General features: G+C 33.7%; 1 protein-coding gene and 1 pseudogene across 1 annotated transcript in view; one reads left to right on the forward strand and one right to left on the reverse strand.

Annotated features, from left to right (window-relative positions):
• Positions 1–12,187, reverse strand: part of Efcab13 (EF-hand calcium binding domain 13) — a 163,110-nt gene that overhangs the window by 69,192 nt on the left and 81,731 nt on the right. Inside the window, 2 exon segments of the mRNA XM_047543767.1 lie at positions 3,494–3,565; positions 4,061–4,204. Of these exon segments, the coding sequence (XP_047399723.1) occupies positions 3,494–3,565; positions 4,061–4,204 (216 nt within the window).
• LOC124981522 (uncharacterized) lies at positions 11,707–11,829 on the forward strand (annotated as a pseudogene).

The raw sequence follows: 12,187 nt of genomic DNA on the forward strand, positions 1-12,187 counted from the left end.
AAACTGAACATTCATATTATGAAGTAGTTATAACAATAAAAGAATGCTTGATCTTGGGGAAAAAAAAAAAAGAAAAGCTCATGAAGCTAACCTCACTTAATGAAAACAAAATTAGAGTTAATATGTGTAAAGTATATTTCTAAAAATAAAACTCACAAGATTCATGGAAAGAAATGAATAATAAATTATTTACAATTTTATGTAAAAGTAACTGTAATTTTATAGACTGTTTTGTTCTATGACATAATCATTAATCATCAGAAGTTTCGAAAATAGTTCAGTGAAAAACAGTTTAAGGGAAATTTGAGTCTACAGAAAAGATCGATTTAGTGAGAGGAAAAGAGAAGATGAGAGTTCTTTTGGTATTTCTGGAATGGTACTAATAGGAAGAAGAATCTGAATGTAAAATCTGGCTCCAAGAATGCAATGAGAAGGCAAGAGTTCTGCCAAATAAATGAAATAGTTTTCTAGTTCTATAAGTTATCTAAATTACAGAATGGTACACTTTAAAAAGTCATGAGGACATCCAAGACAGAATGAGTGAATGTATACTACCAGTAGCCTGTGAAGCAAAAGATTTGATTTTGAATTTTAAGTAAATATCTAAAAACTGAAGAAACTCCACCTGTTCTAGGGAACCATCAAATCCTCTACTGCAGACCTCATTCTTTGACCACAATAAAATAAAATTCAAAATAATAAACATATGACAACAATGAAATTTAAATTGCTTTAAAATTTAAAGTCTTCTATAAAAGTCTTATATCAAAGAGAAAAACAATATATAACTGGTACTATTTCAAAAATAATAATAATAGCCCAACAAATCAAAGACTGTTAGATAAACCAAAATTTTACTAAAATGAAAACTGATAACCTTGAACATGTATTATTACTCAGGAAGAAAAAAATAGAAGTAAATTAATAATTTAAGTTAGTTAGAAAAAACTATAAAATGAGCATAAAGGAGCAAGATTAAAAATAAAGATAAAAGAAGACTTTTTTTTTTTGGTTACTGGAGATTAAACCCAGGTGTGCTTAACCACTAAGCTACACCCTCTAGTCCCTTTTATTTTTTGTTTTGAGACAGATTCTCCCTAAATTGTGAACTTGCAATCCTTCTGCCTCAGATTCCCCAGTTGCAGGTGTGTGCTACCATGCCTGACTGCAATATTAATTTTTTAAACTACAAATACAAGCACTAAAGATAAATCTAAGAGCTAGTATTTTAAAAGAAAAAACATGTTCACTAGAAAACAAAGAAAAAGGTCAAAATTACATATATACAAATTTAAGAAAGGAAAGTTACTATATATACCAAAAACTCAGAAGAATTTTAAGTGTATAGGGTTGTCCTAACACTACAATTATATAAAATCTAAATTAGATTTAGAATTTCCTAGGAGAAGCCAAGTGCAATAGCACACCCTGTAATCCCAGCAACTCAAAAGGCTGAGGCAGGAGGATCACAAATTCAAGGCCAGCCTCAGAAACTTGGTAAGGCCCTAAGAAATTTAGTTAGACACTGCCTCCAAATAAAAAATAAAAAGGGCCAGGTACAGTGGCACACACTTGTAATCCCAGCAGCCCAAGAGGCTGAGGCAGGAGGATCGAGAGTTCAAAGCCAGCCTCAGCAAAAGCAAGGCGCTAAATAACTCAGTAAGACCCCGTCTCTAAATAAAATACAAAATAGGGCTGGGGATGTGGCTCAGTGGTTGAGTACTCCTGAGTTCAATCCCCAGTAAATAAATAAATAAATAAATAAATATATAAATAATAAAAAGTTTTGGGGATGTGACCCAGTAGTAAAGCACCCCGGCTTCAATCCCAAGTACCAATAATAATAATTACTATGATTATTATTTCCTAGGAAAATAAAATTTAATTATTACAAATAAAATACAAATACAAATTTCCAAAACTGACCAAATAAGAATACTGCAAAACACAATCTACAAAATATCACATTAAAAAAAAAATCAATAATAAGCAAAGGGAAAAAAAAACCTGCAGTGGGTAAGAGGAAGCATTAATGCCCTGTTATATAAAGAAATATAAAGAGCTATTTACAAATTTACATGAGAAACCCTACCTTATTTTAAAATTATCAAAGGACATTCACAATATGAAATATGAAATATGCTTTAGATCACTAATAATTGAAGCATCACATATTAAGACAATAAAATTTTAATTATAAAAATTGTACAATGATATTAATCCTAATAATTAATACCCACTATTGATAAAAGTATGAATTCCCACATTATTAATATTTTAAATTTACAAATATGTTGGCCCATTATGTCCACTTCTAAGAAATTTGCCTACAGAAAAAATTTGTGTGATTTTGATATAGATATTCATCAAAATGTTTGTGAAAGTAAAAAAAAAGTAGAAATTACTGAAATATTCATTAAAAAAGATGATGGATAAAATTATAGCACATCACTACAGTGGAATATTATACACTCTTTAAACAGAATGGGGGAGGTTTATATAATAGAACATGGAACAATACTATAATTTTTTTTAAAGTTGTATAAAATTAGGGACAAAATAATAAACGTTTTAAAAATAATTTCAGAATACACAACTATTCATGCATATAAAGAAAAAAGTCTAAAAGAATATTGATCAAACATTAACAGGCATAGTCTCAAGAGTAACATTACAAGAAATTTGTACTTTATATTTCTTGCATTTCTGGTCATTTAGCTTTTTAACAACATTGTTGTAGTAATATAATAAAGATGTATTATTTTAACTATTGAAAAATATTACAACCTTGTGATTTTTTTCCAATCTTTTCTATCACAAATGCATAATTCTTAAATTCAAATAAAACAGAGTAAACTCCCCATAACTGGAAGTTTTCAAGCACAGATGAAACAAATAATTGTAATTGACAAAGATAATTGCCTTGGTCTGCTTTCTGTTGCAAATAATGTAATACATACTGGGCATGTTATTTTAAAAAAAGGTCCAATAACTTTACTTGGCCAAAAGTTGCAAAGCTACTCATGTTGGTTCACGTTTCTGGTTCGAGATCAGTGGGTCACATCTAGCGATGGTCTTCTTGCTTGTGAAATTTCAAGGTGATCCAAGGTATCACATAGTGAAAGACAGGGAGTACATGGGTATGTGTCCTCTGGTCTCTCTCTTTTCTTATAAAACCAACAGTATTCAATCATGAGAACTCTACTTTGATGACCTTATATAATCCTAATCAGTTCCCAAAGACTCTAGCTCTAACACTGTAATCAAATTGGGTTTTCCACTCTCTATAAAACATCACAATGGGCATTAAACTCCAACACGCGTTTCAGAAGGGACAAACTATAATCATACCATAACAGATACTCTAAAGAAGATTTAAGAACCAAATACAGTATCTGACTAAATGATCTTTTAATAAGTCCTATTGTTGAATAAGTCCTATTAGCAACATCCTAATTGTTGCTTTCTAATAGTTTTGCCATGAAGTTCTTACCGATAAAATTGGAAAATTTCTGGGTGTCCCTCAAAGCCCTCATACAGTCTTTAATATTCACCATGTTGTCTTCTGGAAGGAAAGAAGGAAGTAAAAAACAAGAATTTCTGGACAATGTAATATTAAAAGACTTGTATCAAAATCAACATAACTTTTATATACTTCTTAAACATTCTGTTTACACAGTACTTTGGAATTCACTTCCCTCTATTATGCCTTACAAGGTTGTAGATATACTAGTTCCAATTCTACCCAAAATAGAACTAAAGTGTCAAGAAAGGCCCAATAAATTTGCTTGGCCAAAAGTTGCAAATCTAGGATTTCTAGTTACAGAACTTGAATTCTCAAACTGTTCATCACTCATTAAATCAAGATATCTGTAAGGAGAGAGAATTTCAACAAACCTACTCCCCAGAAAACTTCATTTGTTTGTTAAAAAAATATTCTTATAATTGCAAAAGAAAAAAAATATTTACAGTAACATAAGCAAGCATCTATAGACTTCGCACACCTTTTTATAAGTACTCCTACTAGAAATCACCTGAGAGCAATACTCAGAATGCTTACCAGAAACAAAATCTGATTGAAGAATTTTCTCTGCCTCTTCTTTAGGTGACTTAATCCCAATATTTCTTAGAAAATCTTCCAAGTTCTTCCCACATATCATGTCACCTTCAAGTGAATCAAGAGCTAATACAATCTCCTGTAACTCTAGAATAGAAAAACTATATTTGATAACTGAACTCACCTCTGATTTAAAAAACAATAACAGAAGCCATCATTAAAGTCTTAAAGCAGTCCATCATTAAAGCAGTCTATGGTTTATAATTACGCCCTGAATTATAAGATAAAAAATTCAACCTTCAGAGAATTGTGTGACCAGCAGTACAATGTGCAAAGAATTCTTGTTGATCATGTTTCCCTAGTGCTAAAACTGGTACAATTATGCATGTACAAATATATAACAACTAATTGCACCTTTATGTACAATTATAATGCACCAATAAAAATATGGAAAAAAGAAAATTGGCACCATCAATATGATTCATATATTTTTTCACCACAGTTATAGAAAGTAGTTATTTTGCTGTGGAGCTCTAACTCACCCTTATTTATAGATGAAATTTTTTTAGAAACATGAAGAATGTAAAATACAAAACAAGAATTCATTCACCTTTCCTTTTCAATTCTACCAAGACTCCATAGTACCCTAAGCAATGGTTAAGTCAGATAGACCCACAGTCAAATTCTACCTTCAGGGTTTATGACCTAGAACTGTCTGAGCAATTATAACTTAAGTACTCCATTCTAAAGTTCATAGTCTCATATCTAAAACAGGAAAATAATATCTATCCAAGAAGATGGATATGGAGATTTAAAATGATAATGTACATAAAGCACTTAAAACAGTATTAAACATAGTAAGGGCATCCCTTCCTCTTCCTGTTTTTTCGTTTGTTTGTTTAGTTGTAGTTGGACACAATACCTTTATTTATCTATTTATTTTATGTGGTGCTGAGGATCAAACCCAGTGCCTCACACGTGGTAGGCAAGTGTTCCACCACTGAGCTAAAACCCCAGCCCCCTCTTCCTATTTTTAGAGGGAATGCTTTCAATTTTTCTCCTTCAGAAGGTGATGGTCTTGGGTTTGTTGTATGTAGCTTTTACAATGTTGAGTATGTTCCTTCTATTTTTAGTTTCTCTAGGTTTGAAACATAAATGCATCCTGTATTTTATCAAATGCTTTTTCTGCATCTATTGAAATAATCATGTGATTCTTATCTTTAAGTCTATTTATGTGGTGAATTACATTATTGATTTTTGTATGTTGAACCAACCTTGCATCTCTGGGATGAACCCCACTTGATCATGGTGTACTATCTTCTTAATGTGTTTTTATATTTGATTTGCCATTATTTTATTAAGAATTTTTGCATCTATGATGAACATAGACCAATATCATTAAGGATATTGGTCTAAACTTTTCTTTCCTTGATGTGTCTTTGTCTGGTTTTAGTATCAGGGTGATACTGGCTTCATGGAATGAGTTTGGAAGGGTTCCCTCTTTTTCTAATTCATGGAATAATTTGAGGACTGTTATTAGTTCTTCTTTAAAGATCTGGTAGAACTTGGCTGAGAATCCATCCAGTCCTGGGCTTTTCATTGTTGGCAGCCTTTTGATGGCTTCTTCAATTTCATTACTGGAAATTGATGTGTTTAAATTTTCTACATCCTCCTGGTTCAATATGGGTAGGTCATATGTCTCTAGGAATTTGTCCATATCCCCAATATTTTCTAGCTTATTGTAGTATAAACTTTCAAAATAGTTTCTCATAATCCTCTGTATTTCAGTAATGTCTGTGGTGATATTTCCTTTTTCATCACAGATTATAGTAACTTGAGTTTTTCTCTCTTTCTTTTGGTTAGCTTGGCTAAGGTATTATTGATTTTGTTTACTCTTTCTAAAAATCAACCTTTTATTTTGTCGATTTTTAAAATTATTTTTGTATCCTCAATTTTATTGATTTTGGCTCTGATTTTAATTATTTCCTATCTTCTGCTGATTGTGGTGTTGACTTGTTCTTCTTCTAAAGCCTTGACATGCAACGTTAGATTATTTATTTTTCTATTCTTTTAATGAATACACTCAATACAATGAACTTTCCTCTTAGAACTATCTTCGTAGAGTCCCAGAGATGTTGATATGTTGTATCTCTATTCTCATTTACCTCTAAGTACCTTTTTATTTCAGCCCTGATTTCTTCTACTATCCATTCATCATTCAAAAGTGTATTATTTAGTCTCCAGGAATTACAGCAATTGCTATTTTTTTATCTTATTGATTTCCAATTTCATTCCTTATGATCTGATAGAACACAAGGTATTATATCTAATTTTTGTATTTGCTAGTTTGTCGCTCTCGCCAGCAAGAACGACCCAGAGACGTGATGGGTGGCAAACTTCCCTATTAACAGCTGATTCTTCTTTTTATTTCTTCCTCTTTTAGGGAAGTTATTGTCACTTATATAGGTTATATCAACTAATTAGAATATTCATGATATGTGGGGAGAAGATAGACGTATATGGGTATAACTTGAAGCACCTAAGAATCACGCAAGAATCATGCAGAGGCCCTGACCAATTACTGAGACTTCCTCAAGGTGAAGTTAGTTGTATACGTGCAGAATAGCAGTTTTTCAACCTCACTGGCAGCTTGCCAGGCGCCATCTTGGCCAGGCTCCACCTAGGGCCAGGGGTCCGGCCGAAACCCCGACAGTTCCCCCTTTTTTCTTTTAAAAGAAAAGCTCGGGACCAAGCCTGTCTTAGGCGGAGTGGTCAACTACCGTCCTTACCCGTCATCGGATAACTGTAGAGCATGCTACAGCTCCTGTCTTAGGTCGGTACGGAGTTACCTACTACCTTACCCGTCTGGTCAATGGTCCAGCCTCGCGAGCCACACTTGTGGGGAGCTGCCGGCCTTTAGGGCAGCCATGGCCTGATGGAAGATGATACGATCTCTCGCTTGATCTCGGCGCATGCGCATGATAAGGCGTGTGAGGAAGACAACAGCAACAACCATGAACATACAAAAGGCTCCCATACCTGCCCATTGCTTACAAAGCTGAAAGAGGAGGATAGCCAACTTAGCACTTCGGACATAGGGGCTACATCAACTCTAGTAGCATTAAGGCTAACAATTTGAGATCTAAGAATAACTGTAAGATTATCAAATTCATAAGACCAGTTGGAACGTAGCTGAACAGACAAGATTCTAGACAAATTTGCTGCATAGCTGAAGTTATGGTAAGCTACAGGTGTAACGCACAGTCCCGCCAGATGATAAATACATCCCACGTTTAACAGTTCCTGTAAAATGTCCATTTGTTCTTGAAGTAAGTCCACTCGCTGGTTCATAAGGAGTATGCCTGCTGTTAGATGTTGGTTTAGGGTCTCTTTAGTCTGTAAGGCTGCAGCTATATTTTCGGCCAAGTGATTGACTGCTGTTGCTGTAGGTATGGCAGTTGCTAGTGCTGCTGTTGCAGAAACCACTATTGCAGTGACCATAGCCGCTGTGATGTCAAATTCTCTCCTGTTTCTTGATAGTAACACTGGCAATTTTGCATCTGTAACAGAGACTGGGACTGGTAGGAAGGTAGGAACACACATTAAGTCTGCCAGCAGGAATCTAGAAGCATTTTAGCACAAATCTAAAGTACAATTGAAAGAAGCGGTTGTTTTGTTACATAGTTGAACTGTTCCTCCTAAGAGACTAAAAAGAGGTAGTAAGTTAGTTTATTCCGTGGAAACACACAAACTGAGCCACAGCTCCAGTAAAGCACCGAGTTACCCTTATTACCCAGAGTTAAAAAACCCCAAACAAAGAGACAAAGAGAAAGTTTATCTTTAGGGGACCTGAAGGTCTCCTCTATTCCCCCTTTTTGTTTATAAAGAACATTTTTGAGGGTGAGATGTGTATGTTCAACAATACCTTGTTTTTGTGGGTTATAAGGTACATCTGTGGTTAGAGTTATTTTAATTTTAGTGAGGAATTGGTTCTTACCAATTTTAGTTTTTAAAGAAAAATTTAGACTTTATAACGTAGTACAATCTTTAACAGTTGTTTAACCATAATTGTATAAACCCCTATTTTTAAGACAATTGTTCTAAAGAATAAAACTTAAGAGACACAAAGTTAAGAGTAAATTAGTGTTTCTAAGAAATCCTTGTCATTTTACCATGTCATTTTACCCTATAGATTGAACTTTGGCTTATATCAGAACATTAGTATTTTACCTTAGGAAAAACCTTAAATAGCTTTAGCTGTTTTACATACATACAACCAACTTAGTTACACACAGATTTGTTGAAACTTGTCCTTTGTTACACACAGACTTTCTTATCCAGAAACATTTCCTTTTACCTTTTACTAAATATATTTCTATACCCAGAACCTTTTATTTATTTATTTATTTTTTTATCTGTTGACACCTTTTTGTTCACATTTTGAAACAACTCTTATGAAATTTCTGAATTTAGATAAATCACCCTATTTTAATAAGATTAAATATTTTGTTGTTTATAGTACCCTTAATTGAAACACAGTTGAAACTTTTGGGACCCTTTATATATAGAATTCCACTTGTTAGGACATAACTTCTAATAACCTTGTTTCTAGTTTAGTGAGGACATAAAGTAATTGTAAACCCTTTTATTTACCAACCTATGAAAACACCAATAATGTTTAAGTATGATACCCCATGGAATTTGAGGAGTTAAAAGTACTTGATGTTATTTAACAATTAGCATTTCAACTTTGTAAATTAACCAGACGTCTCTACAAACACATTTGAGTAATCCCATACATGTTAACTCCAATTTATTTATTTTATAAAAACCAAGATATCAGACAAGTGTCCTGAACAGGATCCGTTGCCTCTTTCCTGCTGAAGAAAAGTCCTAGAAGCAATTGATATTAGACATTGTTTAACATTAACATTTCATTAGTTTGACCACCTGGAAACTTGCAAGTTATTTTTAAAAATATTTTACTTTTATTAGTTTACCCAATTTAAATTGAACCTTTTTAAATCATGTGAATAAAAGTATTTGGATCCATTTTTAAATTTTAATTTTAAGAGCTCTCAGTTTTGATAAGACATAACACCAGATAGTACAACATACAAATAACACAAAATCAAAGGCCTTGTAATTTATAGGTAAATGTTCATTGCAATGAAACAGCTGTTTAAAAAACTTCAGTTGAATAAAAAATAGAACTGATCAAAAATAAAATCATTAACCTAGGTATGTAGGATCAAAATTATGAGCTCAAAAATACAGCATTAAAGAAAAAACAAAACAAGAATCCTGAAGAATAAGTTAGTTTTTTGTAGCAGCCCAGGAGTTAAAACGGACACTTTTTTTTTTTTTTTTTTTCTTTTCTTCTTATCTTTAGGTTACCCCCCTTTTCTCCTTGAGACGCTGTAGTTACATTCCAATGTGGCAGGGGGAGGGAGGATCACCCAGGACTTTTTAACCCCTTTTTTGCCTGGTTGAGAAATCAGGTTAGGTTTGAATGCAGAAAATCAGAAAACATTATTTTTTACTACTTTTAAGGAATGGAGCTGCTGAGCTCTCTGCCTAGGGGGACCCTCCCCTAAACTGATTTTTCTCTTTGTGCTCTGTTTGTGGTTTTATTTGTACTTTCTCCCTTTTTTTTTTTTTTTTTTTTTTTTTTTTTTTTTTTCCACTGCGCCACTGCATATTTTTGTAAGCTCAACTCTTTTGAGTAACTCTTTTTTTTTTTTTTTTTTTTTGTAACGCCTTTTTTTTTTTTTTGTCTTCTAGCTGCTGCCCTATGCCCTCCAATTCCCTTAATGCCTGTTGACTAATTGAACCAGCTTGAGAACACTTTGTTTCTTTACTAATTTTATTTAACTCCATCTCTGAGAGTCCCTCTTCGCTCTCATCAGAATCTGACTGAGCGCTAACAGAGCCCTTTTGTGACTCTTCTTTTACCTTTTCTAACACTTCCTCTCCCTGCGCAACTGCCTTTTGTAAAGCCTCCCGAGGGGAACGCAAACAAGTTCTGACTAATGACCAAACTGCTAACGTCCCTGGGAGCGTTACCGGACAGCGCTTTAAATCTTCCCCCGGGTGTTCCCACTGTGGGATAATTAACAATCCTTCTTCCAGAAACCAAGGTGAAATCTCCTCTACCTGCTTTAAAAATGCCCAAGCAGTTTGTCTTTAAGGAAGTGCCGTTAGCTTTAAGAATTTCTTTCAAGGGACCTTCCATTCTATATCTAGCAACCTCGTTCCCCATTTTTTGAGGAAACTTTCACCTCTCGTTCCTAGGAACTTTATCACAATCACAATATTATCGTCTCTAGGAAACCTCCCTGTCCACTGACAGATCTGGGTGCACACTTTCACCGATCCGTTGCTCACCTCACTCACCTCTCCGCGGCACGTAAGATTCCCGGGGTTCAGCACCACTTGTCGCTCTCGCCAGCAAGAACGACCCGGAGACGTGATGGGTGGCAAACTTCCCTATTAACAGCTGATTCTTCTTTTTATTTCTTCCTCTTTTAGGGAAGTTATTGTCACTTATATAGGTTATATCAACTAATTAGAATATTCATGATATGTGGGGAGAAGATAGACGTATATGGGTATAACTTGAAGCACCTAAGAATCACGCAAGAATCATGCAGAGGCCCTGACCAATTACTGAGACTTCCTCAAGGTGAAGTTAGTTGTATACGTGCAGAATAGCAGTTTTTCAACCTCACTGGCAGCTTGCCAGGCGCCATCTTGGCCAGGCTCCACCTAGGGCCAGGGGTCCGGCCGAAACCCCGACACTAGTTATTCAATAACTTAATTTCAAAATTGTTCCTTTTCCTCCTTATAAAAAGTTACCTATTCTGAACACCAGTCTTTCTGAGCCTGGCCCTCTGATTCAAAATTGTTTATAAAAATAAGAACTATTGTTTACTAAGCACTCAATATGTTCCTAACACTAGGTTATATGATTTACATGTGTTATTGCATTTGATCCAAATAGCTCTATGAGAATATGATGTTTTTGTTAAAGAAAAGGATCCCAGAATCATCTAGAGGAATCAACTAGATGTTACATGAAAGAACTATAAACCCATATCTGTCTAGTGTAAAAATCATATTGTTTTCTATTTCTAGGCCTTGATTCACATAGCAGAGCTAATCAAATGACTAATATACTACATGTTGATGGTAGTTATATTACTTGACCCACATTTATATTTTAATAGAAAATTATTAAATGCTTTTCTTAACCTAAAAGTGGGAAGAATTTCACATTCCTGGGCAGACTGGGTATTACAAATCTGAAAAGTGTCTGCTTTTCTGTGCACAGAAAAGACTGCATTTGTTTTGCTAAACACTAATTTGTGTTGTTTTCTTAAGAATGTTCACTGACCAAATGTCATTCAAATACTTATTCAAATAAATTACCAATGATATTAAGTTTTAAATATATTTTCCAAACAAAAAGTACAATAATCCCCAGGTATTATCTTCATTAATTTTATTCCTGTCTTTAACTTTAAAATAAAATTAAAAGTCAAATACTAGGAAAATTGTACTACCAAAGTACACATGATAACTTTTTATTTAATAAGAACTGAAGAAGAGACAGTCTTGAGGAAGGTTTACTGAAGGAAGCAGCAGACCTACAAATATTCTCACTGTTCTGATTTTATAATAATCAGGACAGGCTAAGCATTTACTATATTAAGACCATATGTCCCAAGACTTAATTCTTTCTTTAGGTTTTATAAATACCGATGATACACCAGAACTGGTTTATTATACTTATTATTCATTTTGTGTGGTTATATAATGGCTACAATAATAGGTTATCTCTGATCAACCCGAAGAAAAATGATGGTACAGCTAATGTAATAACTTGTAAATAATCAGTGCTAATTTGCAGACTTGTCTAAAGAATGTGTAACCAAACTAGAGCTTACCAGTTGCCATTAAATGTATTGTAAAACTACTGTTTCTATTTTCTAGGTGATTCTGATATCATTAGAAGCATACCAGAAGAGATTGGTGAAAAGTAAACCATACAAAATTTTTTGTTAATAAAACTTGCCAGAGCTTGTTTAAAAGGTGGGGGGAATAGCAGACGATTTATGAGAAGGTCTA

The sequence above is a fragment of the Sciurus carolinensis genome, chromosome 3 (assembly GCF_902686445.1).
Source record: "Sciurus carolinensis chromosome 3, mSciCar1.2, whole genome shotgun sequence".
Lineage (NCBI taxonomy): Eukaryota > Metazoa > Chordata > Mammalia > Rodentia > Sciuridae > Sciurus > Sciurus carolinensis.